A 23,347-nucleotide genomic window follows, 5' to 3' on the forward strand; every position below is an offset into this window, starting at 1 on the left:
GATTTGCAAATTCAAGTCAACAAAAATGTCAACTGTTTGCTTTTTCTTTAAATAAAAAATATGATGTTTAAGCCTATGCGTATGTCACCAAACACCCAGACAAGTTTGGTGGAAACTTCCTTCACGAACTGCTTGGTGTCTGAACTGTCTGATGACCATGGTCCAAATGTTTCAAATGCAATTGCCGCAAATATGTAGTTGTTTTTTAAAAATGCATATTTGCGCGTTTAAACTGGGCGTTTTGCAGCAGCAGCCCTGGTTTCTGGGCCGAACGTTAGACGTTGGATGGAGCCAAGGTATCCACACAGGTCACGCCCCACGCCAAGGGTCGTCCCAAAAACCAAGGCAAAAGCGAGCAACCAGCAGGCTGCTTTCCGTCTGCTGCTGACAAGCCGACAGGTTCGAGGGTTGTCGGTATGTTCGCTGTGCGGAGAGCCTTGCGGATTAAATCGTTAAGTAAAGCGTGTCACAAAATTCGGCCAGCACTAGACTGGCAGTGGAGTCCGTGGAGTCCTAATGCGTCGGCAGCAAGGGTGTGGTTGGCATGTCTTTAGCCCCAGTCTTAGACAAATGGCAGTATATGATGAAGTAAGGCAGCCTCGGAAGGAGGTATGTTCTTCAAGTATTTAGTGTCGATCTTTTCTAGTAAAGAGGTTCTTCCGGCACTCATTCACTGCGGCTGCCTTGCATCAGCATATACTGCGCACAGTGTACCAGGGGCCCATTTCTCGAAGCTACAAGTTACAATTTTCAACTGGTTGTCAATGTCTAATATAACAAGTTGCAAAGAGACTTCCGCTTGTAACTTGTAACTTTCAGTTTTGAGAAATGGGACTCAGGGCGTTCTTGTTTGGAGTCAGGCGTTGGTGCCACACCAAAATTTGCCAAGTCCGTCTTCTTGGGGATGGAAGGAAGAAGGAGACGAATTCGTCTCCTTCTTCCTTCCATCCCAGTCAGGCAACACTGAAGTGGCCAGTATATGCTTAGAAGTTACAAGATGTAAATGTAAATCAGGTTGCAAACACCGATGCAACTGCATAAAGAGGGTAGAGCCTTCTTTATGCAGTTCCATATGTACCCAGCTATGTCTCTGTGAAGGGAATGTCTATACATGAGTATGAGTATGAGTAATCTGTCAATTAGGACACCACAGACTAAACTATAAGTGCTAACTTTTCAGTGTTGCATACTCTATGGCAGTTCCGACTCAATTATAATAAGCTCATTATAATTGACTTTAGTTAACTATAATAATTTCAAAAATAGAACTTCATACAATTTCTATACTAATTTGCGATATCTGGCAAATGTTCCTGCATCTGAAACACATTTTTTTTATCTGTCGCGTTATCGGCCAATCAGAGACGGTTATTACAAACAATTGGTTGCTAGGTAATTCGATGTTGATACAACGGTGAACGACTCTATTGACATTAATTTTAACTTGCATGAATGGTGATATTTCCGTCCATTGATGATGAAGATGATGACTCGCAGAAAAAGTATTGTATACAATAGTGATATAATTAAGCTTTTCACTCTCGTACCGTACTACACATGGTACTTGACTGAAAAGTTTTGTATTATATCACGATTGTATAAAATACTATTATATAAATTTCTTACAGGATTCACTACAATGAATAAATAACAGGTACAGTGGGTCTTTAGATCGTGTGGTCCGACCCGAGTGTTGCCGTTGTCGACACCGGAGTCAATAATAATGAATCTTTTTCTATTTATGCATTAACACACCTCTGACACTGGCGATCAAATATATGACAGAGGCGCGTTCCCCGCACACAGTCTAAGCTCACGTAGGTGAACGCGTACTATCCTTTGTGAATAGGCTTTAATATCACATTTTTATATTTATAGAAAAAGCAAACCGTTTGACATTTATGGTGACTTGAATTTGCAACTCACAGAAAATTTTTTTTTTTTAAATTTCATTTAACATATGGTCATTTTAGTACCAAAACTAAATTCTACATTATTTATTTACTCGAAAACGATACTAAACATGACCTAATAGCTAAACGGGTTCTAATAGAGTTTTTTAAAATAAAGGCATTTTAAAATTACGCTCGCGGCGTCCCGACGCCGCGCGGCTTAAAGGTTTTTTTTTATAAAACTTAACGTTAGTAAAAGTGGGTAAAAGTTATATTATTCATAATCTATATTAAATAGGCTTTCATATCATATTTTTTATTTGTAGAAAAAGCAAACAGTTTTGACATTTATGATGACTTTAATTTGTAAATGATAGATGAAAATTTCAAACTTTTCATTTTTTTTATTTTATTTACCATTAAATTATAATTTTAGTACCAAAAATGAATTCTACGTTATTGATTTACTCGAAAACGATACCAAACATGACCTATGAACTAAACGGGGTATGTTAGAATTTTTCAAAGCAAGCCGGGTGAAGCGGTACTTTGACCCCCCCTCCCGAGCCCCAGGGGGGAGGATCCCGAAGGCTCCCGATCTTAATCGGCTTATTTTGATATAAGGAACAACTGTGCCAAGTTTCATGCTTTGGTCAAGAAAAAAAAGGTTTGGCCTCTTTTTGTCGATAAACGTCCCCACTATAATTCCCACAGAACCAAAGTTTGTTTTTTTTAGTTCGTTGTGTGTGTCTTTTTGACATACTAAAAATATAGTAAAATATATTTTTGCAAAATGCGTTTTTTCGACCGCCAATAGTTGTATGAAAAATTACTAAGAAAAAAAAAATCCTAAAATTTAAAAATCGTCTCTGGTATCAACTTATGGTATGGGGAATTAGGCGGCAAAAAATGTATAGCGTTGATGTTAAGCAAAAATATAACGATTTTTCACTATATTGATAAAATAAAAACTGATAAAAATCATAAATGTGATGAATGGAAGTGACTGAAACATAACACACCTGGTGATAAGCAGTCACGGTAGCCTATGACGCCTGCCATTCTAGAGCCTCCACATGCGCGTTGCTGGCCCTTTAAGGTACCTTTCCACCAGAGATGCGCTACGTGGATGTTTGATATCCACCACTAATGTTCATTGTTCCACAAAGCTTAGCGCTAGTGGGAACGGGTTCGACTAAGCTGATTGTGGATATCAGACGCATTCATAACACATTTCTGGTGGAAAGGCACCCTTAACAGTCCTCAGCTAGCTTGCAGGATAAGGAGCGTCCGCGGGAGTGAAATCCTCCTAAGCCGCAGTGTGCGACCATGGGGTGAGGATGAGCAGATTTATGACTAGAAAAACCGATGATTATTAGGTTTTGGTTTTCTCTCGTGTTCGATATAATACTTTATCGAGAGTTTTTGTTTGGGATGCGACAATTAATGAACTTATATTGAACTTCACTAAAATACAAGTTTATGGTAAATACATATATGGTCGCACACTGCGGCTTCTTCTTCTTCAACCTAGTGTTTTCCCGGCCTAGCGCCAGGGTCCGCTTTCCTGCTCAATCTTCTCCACTTTGCCCGGTCTTCGACATCCTTAGGCGTGAGATTGTTCTCTTGCATGTCCGCTCCCACGACGTCCAGCCAGTACTTCTTTGGCCTACCGGGGCCGCGTGACTTAGGGCCTTGGACAGTGAGATTAAGGCATCTGTTTCCGATGTAGGCTTAGGAGAATTCTTCTTCCGCGGACGCTCGTTATACTGCGAACTAGCTGAGGACTGTTAAGGGTGCCTTTCCACCAGAGATGTGTTATGGATGCGTCTGATATCCACAATCAGCTTAGTCGAACCCGTTCCCACTAGAGCTATACTTTGTGTAAAAATGAACATGATTGGTGGATATTAGCGCATCTCTGGTGGAAAGGTACCCTAAAGGGCCAGCAACGCGCATGTGGAGGCTCTAGAGTGGCAGGCGTCATAGGCTACCGTGACTGCTTATCACCAGGCGGATCGTACCCGTATTTACCATGGTGTGGTACCTATGAAAAAAATTGCATTTCTGAAATTTATGTTTCAATCACTTCCCTTCATCAAATTAATGATTTTTATTAGGTTTTATTTATCAAAATAGTGAAAAATTGTCATATATTTGCTAAAAATCAACACTATAAATTCTTTTGCCGCCTAATTCCCCATAAGATGATACCAGAGACGATTTGGGATTTTTTTTCATAGTAATTTTTCATACAAATTTTGGCGGTCGAAAAAACGCATTTTGCACAAATATATTTTACAACATTTTTAGTATATCAAAAAGACACATACAAGGAACTAAAAAAACCAAACTTCGGTTCTGTGGGAATTATTATGACCCCAAACGCTATATCTCCTCTACTATGGTATCCCATGTACATTTCCAATCCAATCTCGATACGCCATTAGTATACTTCATAATAGTATGTATCTATATATTGAACTGGCGTGGTATTTGAATTTTAAATCACGCACGGGACTACACGAGTATTTCCGTATTCAAATTGTATTTTGCTATGATGCGTCTGGGGACGGAAATGCTGTGTAACAATACTCTACTTTCTGATCAACTACTCACATATCCCGCGAAAACTTTATACCAGTATCCTGTTGCTTAGAGTCCAATGCGGAATGACATTTCAAAGAATTGAGTTAGCAACTTCGTTTAGAACGAGAGTCTATTCAAAATTCTTTGATGTTTGTAGTCACAGTCACCGGCATAAATATGTGATGATTTCTATACCTTGTCACATGAATGTATTGTTTGAAATGTCATACGAAATTGTCAAACGATTTAAAGCGATAAGGTACAGAAATCATCACTTATTTATGCCGGTGACTGTACTCAACAAGTTGTGGGTGGGTGCCTATGCAATAATCGGAATAATTTTCAGACGTCAATTGTTCGTCCCTGCAAAGTTCGTCAGAAACAATGTTTTTATACTATTGTGCCTTATATCTAAATAATATCAATATAGTTTTGAACGACATCTGCTCGGAAAACCGTAACGTAATCTACCTATTTTATAGTACTTAAAGTACTATTTTATATTTTTCCCCTCACTAGCTCAGAAATACGTGTTTTGTCCTTTAATACCAGCGGGTAAAAACGCATTTTATCCACTAGTGGGTAAAGTAATTTGACCTTGAATAAAGTCAAATTAACAGCTTTAAAATTGATTAAAGTAGGTGAATCTAGTAATCAAGATGATTTAGTAACCTGTGGAACTACTGGAAGCAGTGATAAACGCATTTTTTGCGTTGTAGTTTCCTCGCTATAATGAGGGGAAAAGTTTTGTGCTACACTCGGGTGCAAATGTATTTTACTTCTCGTGTGTTAAAAAACTCGCAAGTTCAGGATTCTATTCTCGAACCACTCGCTTCGCTCGTGGTTCAACTATAGAATCCTTTCACTTGCTCGTTTTTCAATTCCACACTCGGCGTTAAAATACAACTTTGCCCCCTTGTATAACAAATAACTATTATTTGTGATGGTGTGGTGAAAAATTTTGCGTTTCACTCGATGGCAAAGTTTGTTTAACCATCGTGCCTTGAAAACGCAACGCTCAAGATTCCATTTAACGACCGGTCTGGTCTAGCGCGTAGTGACCCTGCCTGCTAAGCCGCGGTCCCGGGTTCGAATCTCGGTGAGGGCATTTATTTGTGTGATGAGCACAGATATTTGTTCCAGTCATGGATGTTTTCAATGTATATAAGTATGTAGTTATCTATATAAGTATGTATATAGTGGCCTAGCACCCATAGTACAAGCTTTGCTTAGTTTGGGGCTAGGTTGATCTGTGTATAAGGTGTCCCCCAATATTTATTTATTATTTATATTCTTATGAATGCGTACGTGATAAATAATTGTTTCTGACTCTGAGGAAAATAAAAGTTAAATAGTCGAAATCTAATTTATATGAATTTACCACTGCATATGTCAATTTTTACTAATAGGTACTACTAGCAAAAAGGAACATAAAAATAATTACAAACTTAGAATAAAAATAGCCTTAATACTCAATTTCCATTTTTTTGGGAATTACCTATTTAGAAAATACATCCATATTAATATTATAAAATATGGGAAAGTGTGTGTGCCTGACTGTCTGTTTGTTTGTCCGTCTTTCACGGCAAAAAGTAGCGACGAATTAACGTGGTTTTTAAGTGGAGATAGTTGAAGAGACGGAGAGTGACATGGGCTACTTTTTGTCTCTTTCTAACCCCCCACTTCCCTAAAATGGAGGGGGGGGTTGTATTGAGCATTCCAAAATTTTCAAAGTTAACGCGAACGAAGCCACGGGCCAAAGCTACTTAGTTTATAAATGAATTGTAGGAAATACTCTGTGCCTTTAGTATTATGTATTTACTTAGAATGTACGTACGTTATGTTTTTTTATGTGCGGTAATTTTTTTTTCTAACATAGTTAAGTTAGTTTATTCCTGTGTATTATTGTTGAAAATGGATTAAACTTTTAAAGTAACATTGATTCATTCAAACAACGATGTTATAATTTAATACAGTACAGGTAAAATAAAAAATGTTCGTCGATGAAATGTTGGTGCAATTTGCAAACTGACGGATGGTGAGAGAGAATCGCAAAATGGCGCAGGAAATTTTATTTCGAAAATATGGAATTGCGAATATTTTTGTAAGCCCGTGAAACATTCGGTGAATGTTGGAGGGTTTATTGTATTGCCCGGTTCATTACAGTGAAGGGGTCGCCCTAAGGGAACATATCTGAATTTTGGCACATTATTTAATGTTATACAATTAAATTAAATGACGGGACAGAAATATATAGTTATATAGGTATTTATTCTTTTTTATTCATTATGATATGATCTACATAACTTTGACATGTAACAATAGTAATTTTTATAATGAAATAAATAAATCTAAATCTATAATAAGCAATATTATTTGAAATCGCATAGATAAGATATATTTACAATCTACTGATTGTTAGCTTAAAGTATAACGCAAGGATGCCGAGCTTTAAGGAGTTAGTTTATTGCACATACGTTGTATGTAATCCAATGCGTAAGCGTGCATTAAGCAATTATTATTCCGTTTTTTTAGCATTAGAGAGAACGTAAAAGCACGAAGCACGAAGACTTTTATATGAGACATTTTTGCCACAACTGTCATTCATCAACCTGTCAGTATCATAAACAGACATTTTAATAAAATACTCTATTGTTTTCTACCCTAAAATTATAAAAGTGTGTTTGTTATTTATATAAATAATACTTACAATTATTCATTTAATTTGAAAATATTTTTTTAAAATCTGTATTATTTAAAATTTCCTTAGGTATTTAGTTCTGGAAAGGTTGCATATTAAAAAACCTAAAGAAGCAGACATCTGGAACTATCGGTTCATTTTATGAGCTGTCAATTTTGTCAATGGTATTTATTTATTTATACATATATTAACGTATAGTATTTCATGATACGAGCACTTATTTTTATTACTTTATTATTAATATGTATTCTATTTTGTGCTGTGTGTTTAGTGGCATTCGACTGTGATTATTGCAATGGATCAGCCAGAGGCAAGCCCAAGTGGTTTGCAAAAACGCCGTCACATAGTCCTCTTAATGTTGGTTTCTCGAAAAAAAAAAAACACTTAAATTTTGCTTAGCAAATGATGCGACTGATATAACTATGGGTGCAATAAAAAAAATATTCGTGCTGCCTTCTTGGTAATCTCTAGCAAAAGAGTTGGTATCACCGTAGTGTTCTGAAAAAGTTACGTTTCCATTTTATCGTAACGTACGTCATTTTCACCAAATAACTAATATTGACCTGTTATGTTCTCGTTCTGGTTTCAAATTCTTAACATCTAATATTTGTCCTAAGTGCGTTTTCACATTATCCGATCCAGTATCGGATGTCGGACCGATATCCCATACATTACAGGCGCCATCTTGGAATTTTTCCAATGAAATCCTTCCGACATCCGATATCGGATCGGATAATGTGAAAACGGACTAAGAAGACGGTTGACGACGACTGCTTCTTTGTTTACCAAATTTCTAATTCAAAAAAAAACGAGGTATAGTATTGAGGCGAGCTTTGTCGTTGTTTGAAACCAATTAGCAATCGGCCGCGGCCGCCTTTGTTGTCGATGGAAGCTTACAGTTGCAAATTGTAAACAGTAAATTCAATTCACGGAATACAGTCTTCTGTTATGAGTTACAATGCCTGGTTGTGATGTTGTATCGTTTAGCAGCTTCCAAATGAACAAATATCCAAACTTTTTTTAGAACGGTGAAAATTAAATCACATATCACATTCACATACAATATAGTGCGGGGCGGAAACGGCTAATTAGTATGAGAGTACAGTCCTTGCTGGCAGAAAGCATGAAACTTGGCATGTATATAGCTTATAGGTTTATAAGAAAATATGGAAGTAGAAACACGCCGAGGTGTGAATGTTTCCCCTCTTTCCCCCTACTTTTGTATCCCTGATTTCAGTTTTTTAATATTTCCATGAAAACCGTGAAAGCTACCATCACGATGTCTAGGAGAAATATGTTCTTCATAAAGTTCTCTACAATATTGTCTTTGGAAGTATAAAGCTAGAACTTATAATTTTCAAACTACGAGTATGCTCATTTTCCCCTAACGATATTTCTCTTTGGTGACCTGAACGATAAGTAAGACTAGCGACTTTGCTCTTTTACCTGTGGCGATGTTGCTTCACAAAATTGTTCCTTGGGTCAAACTGATCCGATTTAGCTCAATAGTCATGAAATCGCACGTCTCTACCCCCCACAAAGACAAGGGTAAAGGGCCGGTTTCCTCGGTGAAAACTATGCATTACTTCTTTTTGCTCTTAGTGACTAGGACACATCGTATATCATTTTCGTGTAATATAAGGACGAGTTAAACATTTCTGAAAAAATCGTTGCACCTTATCATAGTAAGGCGGCGGAATTGAAAAAAGTCGTCTAGTTTTGAAGTTGATGTGACTGGAGAGTATACTGCTGACAAGTGGTATCGTTGTGATCGGTAGACTTTACTGAGTACGAAATAATGACTTGTCGCATTCTCAGACTGTGGAGGGGTTAACTATGATGTCACAAAGATCGCAATCCCGGGTTTCAATTTTTTGCCAATTTGTCTAGAACCCGTATGAGAAAGTTAATTTTAGTCTCTATCGGAAAATGCCATGAAATTCATCACATTTCTCATAAAAAAGTGAATTTTCAGCAAAAGAAACCAACGTGTATCCTTGATAAAATTACAAAAAAAAATTAAACACAATAAAATCAACAAATAAAAGAAAAAATAACTTAAAACTAAACTTAAACCCTAGTTTTTTCTCCCCTGACCCTCTGTGTAGCTTTTAGGCCAGAGAACAACCCATATGTCACCTTTACCTCCCCTTTTAAACTCGTCTAGGGTATCAAACCTAGGAAACCAGTCAAATTCCATACCCACTTTTTTCCTTTGTAACCACCGCAGACTGGCGATTATTGATTTTAAGAAAATGATTGACATTGTTTCTTAAAGTACTTTAATTGTACTTTCAAATGATACCAATATTGATAGGTTACGATGAATAAGATTAGAGGTATATCTGCCTGAAACGAATTTTGCGCGAGGTGTAATTTGGTAGACGCCGAATGTATGGGAACGCGTGTCAAGCGGTACTCCCCGCCTACAGGTATGTGCTTGTAGTTTGCTTATTTATTATCCGATCGTAGAAATTTAAAAATCAACAGATAGCTTAGTAATGTAGTTAAATGATTTACATAACATATTTTTTAGCTAAGTGGCCGTTTTCATTGCTTTTTTGAGTCACAAAAATCAAAAAAGAAAGTAAAAAAAAGTATTTTTTGCATTATTGTTAATTAAAAAATAACTAACAAAACTATATTTTTCACTTATAAGAAATCTTAATCAGCATGATATACGCTTTCAATTGACACCTCATTTTTCAAAATTGGATAAGGGGTTCTAGACAAATTGGCAAAAAATTTAAACCCGGGACCGCGATCTTTGTGACGTCATAGTTAACCCCCCCACAGTCTGAGAATGCGACAAGTCATTATTTCGTACTCAGTAAAGTCTACCGATCACAACGATACCACTTGTCAGCAGTATACTCTCCAGTCACATCAACTTTTTCCGAGACCCTCTCGCCGCTCTACTATCATACAAAAATAACGATTTGTCACTGTTCTGAACGTAAATGCATGCTGTTCTTCTATAAGAAATTTGTGTGTGTGATTTTTGTGTTTCTATAAACACAAAAATCACTATATCTTATGCCTTTAATATTTGAGGAGTTCCCTCGACTTCTCCAGGATTCCATCATCAGAACTGGGTTATTGGCTAATCTGTCCTATGTTTTATTTGTTGATAATTGCCGCGATGTAACTGTAAATGCCATAACTTCCATACTTAATGAAATACATAAAAATTCATTGTTTTGCTATATAATCGTTATTTTTGTATGAAAAGGTGCAACGATTTTCTCAGAAATGATTAACTCGTCCCTATATTACACGAAAATGATATACGATTTGCCCTAGTCGCTAAGAGCAAAAAGAAGTAATGCATAGATTTCACCGAGGAAACCGGCCCTTTCCCTTTGTCTTTGTGGGGGGTAGTGACGTGCGATTTCATGACTATTGAGCTAAATTGGATCAATTTCACCCAAGGAACAATTTTGTGAAGCAACATCGCCACAGGTAAAAGAGCAAAGTCGCTAGTCCTACTTATCGTTCAGCTCATCAAAGAGAAATATTGTTAGGGGAAAATGAGCATAGTTTGAAAATTATAAGTTCTAGCTTTATGCTTCCATAGACAATATTGTAGATAATTTTATGAAGAATATACTTCTCCTAGACATTGTGATGATAGCTTTTACGGTTTTCATGGAAATATTAAAAAACTGAAATCAGGGATACAAAAGTGGGGGGAAAGAGGGGAAACATTGACACCTCGGCGTGTTTCTACTTCCATATTTTCTTATAAACCTATACGCTATATACATGCCAAGTTTCATGCTTTCTGCCAGACCGGACTGTACATCTGGTTAAGAACTCGGACTAATAAAGGTTGACGGGTAGATAATGCATATTCGTTCGTAAACGGAGTCGGTAAGCAGAAATTTGATACGCCGATTTACTTTTCGTCGAATAATCATTTAGTAATTGTAAAAATTGCTCGAAACACAATAGAGGTAGGTCGAGTGATCATGAGTTGGCTGGAACTTGCGTACAAACTATTCTGCAGATTCAAAAATCTAGTTGTTAGATCGTTTATCAGAGTAACTCACATTTATTTCAACTACCTACTTATTTATATTAATCATCATGTTCTAATTCTAAGGAGACAGTAGCATTACCATGAGTTGCTATCGAAAACATACATTACGTTACTACGCTCGCTAGCGTCTAAACGCGGTTCGAATAGATTTCTATACAACTGGTACCATGAGTCAATCACTCGCTTACTATACTCGCTAACGTAAGCTCGATCCATCGTGTAGTTAACGTTTCGATAGGGATTGGCCTTGGAGTGGCGCGCCTAACTTCACATTAGAACCCTATCTCTTTTTCACTACACTGAAACAACGGAATAGGACGATATTTAAAAAATGTAAACATAACCCTGCTAATTTAAAACGTCATGAAACAGTATTATTATGTAAAGTGTTAGCGGGTTCTTGTATTAGTATTGGTTAGTTTGCCAATCAAGTAAAAATATTATTATAATGGTACAATGAACAATGTTTATTCTATTCTATTCTATTCTATTATATTTTAAGTACCCTTTGCCTTTGTATTAACAGGCACAATGATGACCTCTGCGAGTCAAGTGACCTTAGCTTCTCATATTCGGCTTATTTTTTTGTTTACGTCATATACCTAGGCAATCTTCGCTAGCATATCCCAAATAATGCCTTTTTGACATTATTTCTCATGGTACCGATTTCTATAGGCAGCCGTTACAAACGTAGTCGTAGCGAGCGCCTGATGGTAAGCCATGTACGAGTATTCTTGTTTCCAACTCACCAAATTTTTACTTTTAAAATTTTTAGTTCTCGCCTTCGGCAATTAGCACTTTTCTGTTCAAAAAACCGCACAAACAATTATTACCGCAGCGAAAATAATGTCACATTATACATTGTTTAAGAAAAAAACCGGCCAAGAGCGTGTCGGGCCACGCTCAGTGTAGGGTTCCGTAGTTTTCCGTATTTTTCTCAAAAACTACTGAACCTATCAAGTTCAAAACAATTTTCCTAGAAAGTCTTTATAAAGTTCTACTTTTGTGATTTTTTTCATATTTTTTAAACATATGGTTCAAAAGTTAGAGGGGGGGGGGACGCACTTTTCTTTCCTTTAGGAGCGATAATATTTCCGAATATATTAATATTATTAAAAAACGATCTTAGTAATCCCTTATTCATTTTTAAATACTATCCAACAATATATCACATGGGGTTGGAATGAAAAAAAATATCAGCCCCCACTTTACATGTAGGGGGGGTACCCTAATAATAGTTATTTGTTATACAAGGGGGCAAAGTTGTATTTTAACGCTGAGTGTGGAATTGAAAAACGAGCAAGTGAAAGGATTCTATAGTTGAACCAAGAGTGAAGCGAGTGGTTCGAGAATAGAATCCTGAACTTGCGAGTACACAAAACTTTTCCCCTCACTATAGCGAGGAAACTACAACACAAAAAATGCATTTATCACTGCTTCCAGTAGTTCCACAGGTGGTAAATCATCTTTATTACTAGATTCACCTACTTTTATCAATTTTAAAGCAGTTAATTTGACTTTATTCAAGGTCAAATTATTTTACCCACTAGTGGATAAAATGCGTTTTTACCCGCTGGTATTAAAGGACAAAACACGTGTTTCCGAGCTAGTGAGGGGAAAAGGATTTTTTTCCATTTTTTTTTTGCACTTTGTTGGCGTGATTGATATACATATTGGTACCAAATTTCAGCTTTCTAGTGCTAACGGTTACTGAGATTATCCGCGGACGGACGGACGGACGGACGGACGGACGGACAGACATGGCGAAACTATAAGGGTTCCTAGTTGACTACGGAACCCTAAAAAAGTGTCTATTAAGTGCGTAGTTCTTTTACAACAGCGATAATTCATTAATTCGAAAATATTTTAACAATGTATAAAATGTGAAACGTTCTTCGACTAAACGTGGCCTAAACGAAAATATTACTTTGCTAAATGAAAAATGTCCAATAATAGTTCGGATAATTTGCACAGAAGCGAACTGAACTGTATGCGAACCAAGATTCTACGTAACGTTATTCGACCAAAAGTTACAGCGATAGTTTGATTATTCGGCTAAATGGCATTCGGCGAATCGTTGTCGGCGAATCAATAATCGGCTAAAAAATTGCCAGAGAATCATTAGGTAGCCACAATAAAGATTAATACCTAAATAAAATCACAAATGGAAGAAGTTTTAATATCGCACATGTTAGTTTTCAATATAGTTTGATAAGCTCAATTAACGAGTTTTATGTTCAGTAACACTTCTACATACATCTGAAAGCTTTCTTTCGATGAACCTTCAAGCTTGTTTCCAATTAGATATCTACAACTTATTGTACAATATTTTCAGCAAAATTTGCAAGCAAATACTTTTGCTGTCCTCCGGTCGGAAATCGCCTTTCACGCCGCTGGTTAAACGAAGTTACCGCTTTCCGGCACTTGTCGAATAGAAAAATAGTATACCTACACACGTTGGCCAGTAGGTACATAATAAAGCTTCAGTGTCAGTGTCAGCCGAGGCGGAGGCCGATGTGTCTCACATGTGATCTGATACATTTCTTACTTTACTAGCCTATATTTTGACGATCGAATCCCGGTAAGGGCATTTATTTGTGTGATGAGCACAGATATTTGTTCCTGAGTCATGGATGTTTTCTATGTATATAAGTATTTATATATTATATATATATATAGTTGTCTTTCTTACTTTACTGTGTAAGAAGCCTATAAAATTTATTATAAATTTATTATTATTATTTATTTATATGTATAGGTAGCTGAGGAGGATTGAGCTGGTCAGTAAGGAGTATGGACTTGAGATAAACAGAAGTAAAACGAAGTTGATGTTTGTCGACCGCCCCGGCAAAACGTAAAGAACCAACGAGTTGCACGATCTGGAAGTGGTACACAGGTTTGTTTATTTGGGATCCCAAATATGCGACGATGGTGAATGCGACCAAGTGGTGGTTAGAAGAGCACAGATGGGCAAAGCTGCGGTAAAACGACTCGAGAAGATATGGGAGAATGCCTCTAGCATCAACCGCAAAACAAAGATCAGACTTATGCGGACCCTAGTCTTTTCTCGATCGGGTAGTCTATACGCGTCCGAAACCTGGACCATTAAAGTAACAACCCGTCGCAGAATAGATGCGTTCGAGATGTGGTGCTGGCGAAGAATGCTCCGGATCTCATGGACTGAACGCCGTACAAACGTTTCTATTCTTGAGGAACTCGGCATCAAAACGCGACTCTCCACTATTTGCACCCAACGTGTGCTGGGTTTCTTCGGCCATCTGAGCAGAACCGCACCAGATAGTCTAGAGAAACTCACAATCACGGGACGCATTGCAAGGAAGCAAAGAAGTGGAAGCATGGGCACGCGTTGGGCAGACAGAATAACGTCTGTGACAAAGACCACTTTGCAGGCTAGCATGCACCGGGCCCAGGATCGAGTGGCGTGGAGACAACTGGTGAAGAGCATCCACATTCGTCACGTCCCTCAGCCATGAGGATACGACAAAGAAGAAGAAGATGTATAGGTATGTTTATTTTCACCACACCACCTGGTAAAAACTTACTTTGCTATTTGAAAACAGATAGCAAAATTGAATTTTATCCACAAGAGTGCAAATTTCATACAAATTTTAACTTGTCTTAAGCTGACTGGTAGAATTATAAGTGATGATTTTGAAACATAAATATTGAATAAATTGATTGATTTGATTTAGTTTGATGTTTTATTGTCAGTATTTTGCTCGTTTTGGTGTGGTGAAAAAAATTGTGTATCACTCGGTGGCAAAGTTTGTTTAACCTTCAAGATTCAACTTTTTGAACCACTCGCTACGCTCGCGGTTCAATATTGGCACGTGAGGTAATCAACAACTTGCTCTTTTGTAAAACAAATAACTATTTATCAATAGCTTAACATTAAATGAAAAGCCTTACCCTCTTATTCATAAACGTACACTAAAGTTATCAAGCCGATAAAGTTCGTTTGTCCCTTTCCGACGTATTGGTGTGATAGAAAGGGACAAACGAATTTTATCGGCTTTATAACTTTAGTGAACGTTTATGAATAAGGGGGTTACAATGCAAATTATTACTCCATTTATTTATGATTATTTAGTGTTTTTTCACTTACCCAAATAGTCAAGATTTGGCTGGGCAATTTTAGCTACTTTGATAGACCATGGTGCAACTGTTAGCATCTCCGTGGGGTCATCTCCAAGAATGTTTTCTGAAACAAACATGCATATTAAAACATTGTACTTATATAGTTTGGCCACAATCTCTTCGCCCTTTTCATTTCCACACTCAGGAAATGTTGGACTGTCAGTGTGTGGCAAGTCTTTTCGTCTTGTCGCAAGGCGCTTCACTCTTTGTTCTCGCGTTTCTATGTCATCCATATGCTTGATCAAATCAGTTAGCACCACTGAAATATACAGACTAGGGATGGTTAAGATTTTAAACTTGAGAAAAAACGGTTTGCAAGATGTCTGCTGTGGAATTTTTGCCATAATTCTGATTGCTCTTTTCTGTGCCAGAAATGCAGCCTAGACATTATACTTATAACTATTTCCCCAGTACTTTATACTATAGCGTATCTTGGGTTCTACTAACGCGTAATATACAATTTTTAGTTGTACCAGGTCTAACTCGTCCCGAAGACTCCTAAGAGCATAGCACGTCAAGTCATATTAAGTCAAGAAGCGTCCCTGACACACAGTAAGTATATATATATAACTATACTAGCTTTTTCCCGTGGCTTCGCTCGCGTTAGAAAGAGACAAAAAGTAGCCTATGTCATCCTCCATCCCTTCAACTATCTCCACTAAAAAAATCACGTCAATTCGTCGCTCCGTTTCGCCGTGAAAGACGGACAAACAAACAGACACACACACTTTCCCATTTATAATATTATATATAATATATATATACATATATAAATAAATAAATATATATATATACAGTATGTAAACTAACGAAAACCATTTACTGTAACCCGTAAATGTCCAGGTGATACTGAGAAACTTTTACTATGGGACCAACACCCAAAACGCGAAATAAAAATTTACTCTCCCATAGGAAATATTAACTATAAAATAAAACTACCTATGAAACTGTCAGAAGATATTTTCGTGATTTCGGGGTTGATCCCATAGTAAAAGTTTCTCAGTATCACCTGGACATTTACGGGTTACAGTAAATGGTTTTCGTTAGTTTACATACTGTATATATATATATAAGTATGGATCCATTTAGAAAAGGTCTGGAATAGGTAGGTAATCAAATATCCATAGACCTAAAATGCACGCATTTCATTGCCAGAAGATACAAAAACATTGCTTACTGCTGTAAAACCCATTTACCGCTCATAAAGCGAAATTTATTCGCTTATTGAGTAAATATTCGAATGAAGCTTCTACGAGTAAGATTGTGAAGCGGCAGCTCGTTATGGGACTTAAAAGAAAATAAACGACGAGGAAATGTGCCCTCAGGAAATACCGTTTGTCGTCGCGCCGTCGCCTGCTGATCGTTCTACGACAATACACTATAGGAATTCCATTTTTATTTATTATTTATAACGTATTTCTTTTAGAAGCTACGTGTGACAACGACTTGTAAAACGGGAGTCAATGAAATATTACTACAACTGGCGAAATACGTGAGGAGTTTTTATATTTCAATATTTATACTTTTTAGAATATCCAAGGACCTATTTAATGGAGACGTATATATGTTATTTATTACCTACGGTCAGCGGGGAGGCGATCCAGATATTTAATCCTATATTCAATATTAGCATAAATGGGACTTCAGTTTTATAATCCTAAAATACTAAATAATTGTTAAGCGTGTTAACCATTTATAGGTATTATTTTTTATAAATAATGGCTTATAATTATGATTTTGCTAAACTAACTTACAAGTCCGTTTTTCATCGTCTTATTTTAGAAACCTATAACACAAACCTATAAAATGGCATATAAAATTGAGTGCCCGGAACAGCTGCAGCGTGACAGTAGCTACTTACAGTGCTTTCTTATGGCGTCCCTATCACGTAGTGTGATGTAACTCATTTATTTTATAACAGCCAAAGTAAGCGCATCAATAAATTAAGCTTATATTTCTCATGGATGAACCCTTTAGGGTGTAGTCACATCTATCAGCAACGAGTCGCATTATATGTATGACAAATCGCTCGATAGTATGAAGACGCTTCTGCATCGGAAAGCTGAAACCATGTTCATACGAGCGATTTTTCATATACAAAATGCGGCTAGGTTCTGATTGATGTGACTTCACCTGTAGCCACACGGATAAACAAAACACTGCATATTCTGACTTCACGTAAGCCGATTACACTAAAATAATGCTTTCGCACTTTAGTGGGAATACCGAGTTACTCGTAACTGGGATGCATTCTCTGAATTTACTAAGTTACATTTAAATACGCACTATCTTTGTGTGTGTTAATTGACTAATCAAGTACCTACTATGTTACGGTCAAACAGCCTATCGAATTACATAATACCATACCATATCTATTACGAGAGTCAATGAGCAGCCGATTAGCACTTTACATGTATTTGAAAAGCCTTGATATATGTAACAGAATATTCTATATAAATAGTCGTAATTTCATCAAATTATAAAGGTACCTACTTAAATAGATATCATACATGAAAGAAAAAGCGACCGTCCATCGGTGGCTGACCCATCTATCGGTGGTACATATACAAGTAGCGGTACTATTATAGTTTTACTAGACGTGCCCGCGCGGCTTCGCTCGCGCAAGTGATCGATATCCTACTTTCACGCTTTCACTGTCCTTGCACCCAATGTGGAATCACGATTAGCCTCAATTTCAATTAGGGAACGCAATCGGTAAATAGTTTGTATGGAAATAACTTGTTATTTACCGGTTTCTCGGTAATTCCCATATAATTATTTACCTGTTTACATGCCCTAATTTCAATGCCATATCACCCATAATTACAGAAGGGTACACTTTTCAGTTAAGAACCGTGAACGTGATTAAATATCGACTAATTATAACTCTAAGTATCATTGCCTTCAGCATTCAATCTTGTCAGGGCTCAAAACTGTAATACCTCTTTAACCTTTGTAACTTAGTTTGGACTCAATAAATGATATGATTTGAAAAAGAAGAGGTTGTACTTTTTTATCCACATTATTTATTTAAAACCTTTATGCAAAACAATCAATCTTAAGTATATGCATCATTACTTAATAGGAATATTCTTTATCCTCATAAAGTAATCTGTTTAGCTATACCGTAACCTCGGCGTGCTTCAGCCCTCGAAGGTTACATTGTCTACCCTAAAAAAATAACCATGTATAAATATTTTACTTTGGGAGTAAATATTTGTTCTTTTTAATTAAAAAATATTTGAGTACTAAATAATGTGCATTAGGGTAATTCCGAATAACAGAAATGCTCTGGTAATTCCGAAAGGGGAATGTTGATATGCTGGAAATAATGGTGATTTTTACGCGACTTTCGTAATCAGACGACTTTCGGAATTACCCTAATGCACCTTACCTCAAACACTTCTTTTGAAGTAAATTCGCTCTTTAATAAAACAATTATTTACGTACTAAATATTTCAGTGTAAATCTCATTTTTGGCAAACACTTATCAAAATTTTGGCAAACACTAATCACTTGCTTATTCTTAAATTGAGATGGCTGACTCAGTCTTAATAATAAATTTACCACAACTGGGCTGTTCTATGTTAGTGAGCGAGAACTCTTCAATAAATGAGGTTTCAGATAGGAATGAACAGTCCTCCCCTTGTGAACTCTGTTGCTTCCTCTTAGCTAAGGTCGACAGTTGTTTCGCTTTTTCTATTTTATTTTTTCGCTTAAGCCCATTTGCTGTTTCAAGCCCGCATGTTTCACAATTCATGAAAACATCTGTAAAACAGTTTTAATATTATTTATCACAATCATTATTGAACAATCTATGATGTTATAGGGTCAAAGCACATGGTCGGTTGTAATTCAACTGCTTGATGCGGTTCCCCGACCGCGGGTATCCAGTACTTAACTTTAGAAACGGGTGCTTTGAGCCGTATACGGGTGTATACAGCTCAAAGATGAGTAAAAGAAAATTTATTTCGGAACGTATCTAAATATATAAAAGAAGAAGCTGACTGACTGACTGACTGACTGACTGACTGACTGACTGACTGACTGACATATCAACGCACAGCCGAAACCGCTGGTCCTAGAGATTTCAAATTTGGCACGTAGGTTCCTTATATAGTGTAGAGGAGCACTAAGAAAGGATTTTTCAAAATTCACCTCCTAAGGGGGTCAAATGGGGGTTCAAAGTTTGTATGGGGAAACAAGATTAGTTTGACTAAAATTTAACCCCTAAAAGGGTGAAAAGGGGGTGATAAAGTCAAAAAAATCAATATGGGTATCGTTTTTATGGTTTATCGGGTCGCTGATCACGATAAATACAACGTTTTTAAAATCTAACGAGGCGGAAGTGAAATACCTTCTCCCCTGTTGTGGTGCAATGGGGTTTAAATATCAAAAAAATATATAAAAGAAGATATTGACTGACTGACTGACATATCAACACACAGCCGAAACCGCTGGTCCTAGAGATTTCAAATTTGGCACGTAGGTTCCTTATATGGTGTAGAGGAGCACTAAGAAAGGATTTTCCAAAATACACCTCCTAAGGGGGTCAAATGGGGGTTCAAAGTTTGTATGGGGAAACAAAGATTAGTTTGACTATTTTATTCGAAACTTCACAGGAAGATTCCTTAAGACATATGACTGAATACGTGTTTCAGGTTTTTTGAAAATTTAACCCCTAAAAGGGTGAAAAGGGGGTGATAAAGTAAAACAATCAATATGGGTATAGTTTTTATGGTTTATCGGGTCGCTGATCACGATAAATACAACGTTTTTAAAATCTAACGAGGCGGAAGTGAAATAAATACCTTCTCCCCTGTTGTGGTGCAATGGGATTTAAATATATAAAAGAAGATAATGACTGACTGATTGATATATCAACACACAGCCGAAACCGCTGGTCCTAGAGATTTCAAATTTGGCACATAGATTCCTTATATGGCGTAGAGGAGCACTAAGAAAGGATTTTTCAAAATTCTCCTCTTAAAAGGGTGAAATGGGGGTTCAAAGTTTGTATGGGGAAACAAGATTAGTTTGACTATTTTATTCGAAACTTCACAGGAGGATTCCTAAAGACATATTATGACTAAATACATGTTTCAGGTTTTTTGAAAATTTGACCCCTAAAGGGGTGCAAAGGGGGTAAAGTCAAAAACACAATATGGGTATCGTTTTTATGGTTTATCCGGCCGCTGATCACGATAAATACAACGATTTTAAAATCTAATGAGGTGGAAAAGAAATTTTCTCCCCTGTTGTTGTGCATTTTCTCCCTGTTGTGGGGTTAAAATATCCAAAATAGTCATAAGTATAGCTTTAGTTTTTATCTTTACTTCTGGTTCAAGAGATTTCAAATTGACACGGAAGTTCCTTAGAGGAGCACTAAGAAAGGATTTTTCAAAGTTCACCTCCTAGCATGATAATTTGACAGGGGCAAGGACAGGGACAGGGCCAGGGACAGGGACAGGGACAGGGACAGGGACAGGGACAGGGACAGGGACAGGGACAGGGACAGGGACAGGGACAGGGACAGGGACAGGGACATGGACAGGAACGGGATAGGGTTAGGGATAGGGATAGGGATAGGGATAGGGATAGGGATAGGGATTGGGATTGGGGTTGGGATTGGGATTGGGATAGGGGTAGGGGTAGTGGTAGGGGTAGGGGTGGGGAGGATAGGGATAGGGATAGGGATAGGGATAGGGGTAGGGGTAGGGATAGTGGTAGGGGTAGGGGTGGGGGTGGGGGTAGGGGTGGGGATAGGGATAGGGATAGGGATAGGGATCGGGATAGGGATAGGGATAGGGATAGGGATAGGGATAGGGATAGGGATAGGGATAGGGATAGGGATAGGGATAGGGATAGGGATAGGGATAGGGATAGGGATAGGGATAGAGATAGGGATAGGGATAGGGATAGGGATAGGGATAGGGATAGGGATAGGGATAGGGATAGGGATAGGGATAGGGATAGGGATAGGGATAGGGATAGGGATAGGGGGATAGGGATAGGGATAGGGATAGGGATAGGGATAGGGATAGGGATAGGGATAGGGATAGGGATAGGGATAGGGATAGGGATAGGGATAGGGATAGGGATTGGGATTGGGGTTGGGATTGGGATTGGGATTGGGATAGGGGTAGGGGTAGTGGTAGGGGTAGGGGTGGGGATAGGGATAGGGATAGGGATAGGGGTAGGGGTAGGGATAGGGGTAGGGGTGGGGGTGGGGGTAGGGGTGGGGATAGGGATAGGGATAGGGATAGGGATCGGGATAGGGATAGGGATAGGGATAGGGATAGGGATAGGGATAGGGATAGGGATAGGGATAGGGATAGGGATAGGGATAGGGATAGGGATAGGGATAGGGATAGGGATAGGGATAGGGATAGGTATAGGGATAGGGATAGGGGGATAGGGATAGGGATAGGGATAGGGATAGGGATAGGGATAGGGATAGGGATAGGGATAGGGATAGGGATAGGGATAGAGATAGGGATAGGGATAGGGATAGGGATAGGGATAGGGATAGGGATAGGGATAGGGATAGGGATAGGGATAGGGATAGGGGACGGGGACGGGATAGGGATAGGGGAGGGACGGGGACAGAGACGGGACGGGAACGGGGACGGGGACAAAGATAGAGATAGGGACGGGGATAAGAATAGGGATTGGGGTCGGAATAATCGGTCGGCAATCGATATCTAGGCAGTGTAAAATGCAGGTGGCTCAGTGGGAAGGTATTAGTAAGTAAGCATCGGCGAGTGTCCTGCATCCGTAATAACTATTACATTCAATGTGCTGTAAGAAGATCGTTGTTTGCTTGCCTTTTATATGTTTACGTTTGCAATAAGTATAAGCAAAATGGAAAAAATTGTAAGCGATAATGCAAGGAAGTACTTTTTACCCTACCGACCATAGCGTCGAGATACTGGCTATGTGGGTTGTATGAAGTTTCCCCAGTATAAATATTTATATAGGTAAAATACATACATATTCGTACCTACTACCTACGCTGTGGTCGCTGTGTAACAATTCTACAATCATTGCAAGAATTTCTTTAAAAACAATAGGTGTAAGGTACAGTCAGCCAAAACCGGACCGTACAGCAAATAGATCAGTTACAATGGCCCTCCAGTTGAGAATTGCCCCGCTTTACCTTAATCAAAATAATCGCGGACAGATGTACCTACAAAGAAACCTACGGATCCAAATGAAAATCTTATTTTTTGTAAACGTTTCAATAAGAATACTTTTATTACGCGGGTGAAGCCGCGGGTAAAAGCTAGTAAAGACATAAAAGGCAAATAAAACGAATGCCTACTAAATAAACCTAATATAAGACAAACCTTAAATCCTAAAGTTATTTATCTACTTACAGTTCTAGGCATCGCCAAACCAAAATTCGTCACATTAATTTTCAAACAAAATAGGACGTTGTAACGAGAACAACACCGAACGACCACGGGCGCGCCATCTGTTGTAGCTGCGGTGCTTTACTCAGGCCACACGCTCACGCACAGAGCGCACCCCGCACAACCGCATCGATCAGCCGTCTAATTCCTACATGCGCCAATAGATGTCGCCCACACACAGAGCATCAGGAAGATAGAACACGCGAACGTTTGGTCAACGTAGAAACATGACCCCCCGGCGTCGACCGAGTATCGTTGTACTCTCACAGTAGGAACTAGCTTACTGCACGTTCTATGCCTTAACCTTTGCTTAAGCATATGACTGTCTTCTAGCTAAGTAACCCTACCTAGCCATACATGCATCATACATACTCCTGCTGGGTCATGTAGGTTCAGTGAGGTATCACTAACTTGTAACCTTGTCAATAAAGTCCAGATTCGTACTCTCGGTTTTCTCTTCGCTTTGCCAAACGCCATCCCGCATTACAACGTTTTATTTCCTGTCACTTTGAACAAAATAAAAACCAATACTACTGCAGGTATACCAACA

The 23,347-nt window shown here is 38.0% G+C and overlaps 1 protein-coding gene across 1 annotated transcript in view; it reads right to left on the reverse strand.

Annotated features, from left to right (window-relative positions):
- LOC125240490 (SCY1-like protein 2) overlaps positions 1 to 23,347 on the reverse strand; it is a 202,238-nt gene that overhangs the window by 17,305 nt on the left and 161,586 nt on the right. The window contains exon 7 of the mRNA XM_048148384.1: positions 15,351 to 15,446. Coding sequence (XP_048004341.1) covers positions 15,351 to 15,446 — 96 coding nt within the window. The remainder of the gene's footprint in view (positions 1 to 15,350; positions 15,447 to 23,347) is intronic.

The sequence above is a fragment of the Leguminivora glycinivorella genome, chromosome Z, assembly GCF_023078275.1.
Source record: "Leguminivora glycinivorella isolate SPB_JAAS2020 chromosome Z, LegGlyc_1.1, whole genome shotgun sequence".
Classification (NCBI taxonomy): Eukaryota; Metazoa; Arthropoda; class Insecta; order Lepidoptera; family Tortricidae; genus Leguminivora; species Leguminivora glycinivorella.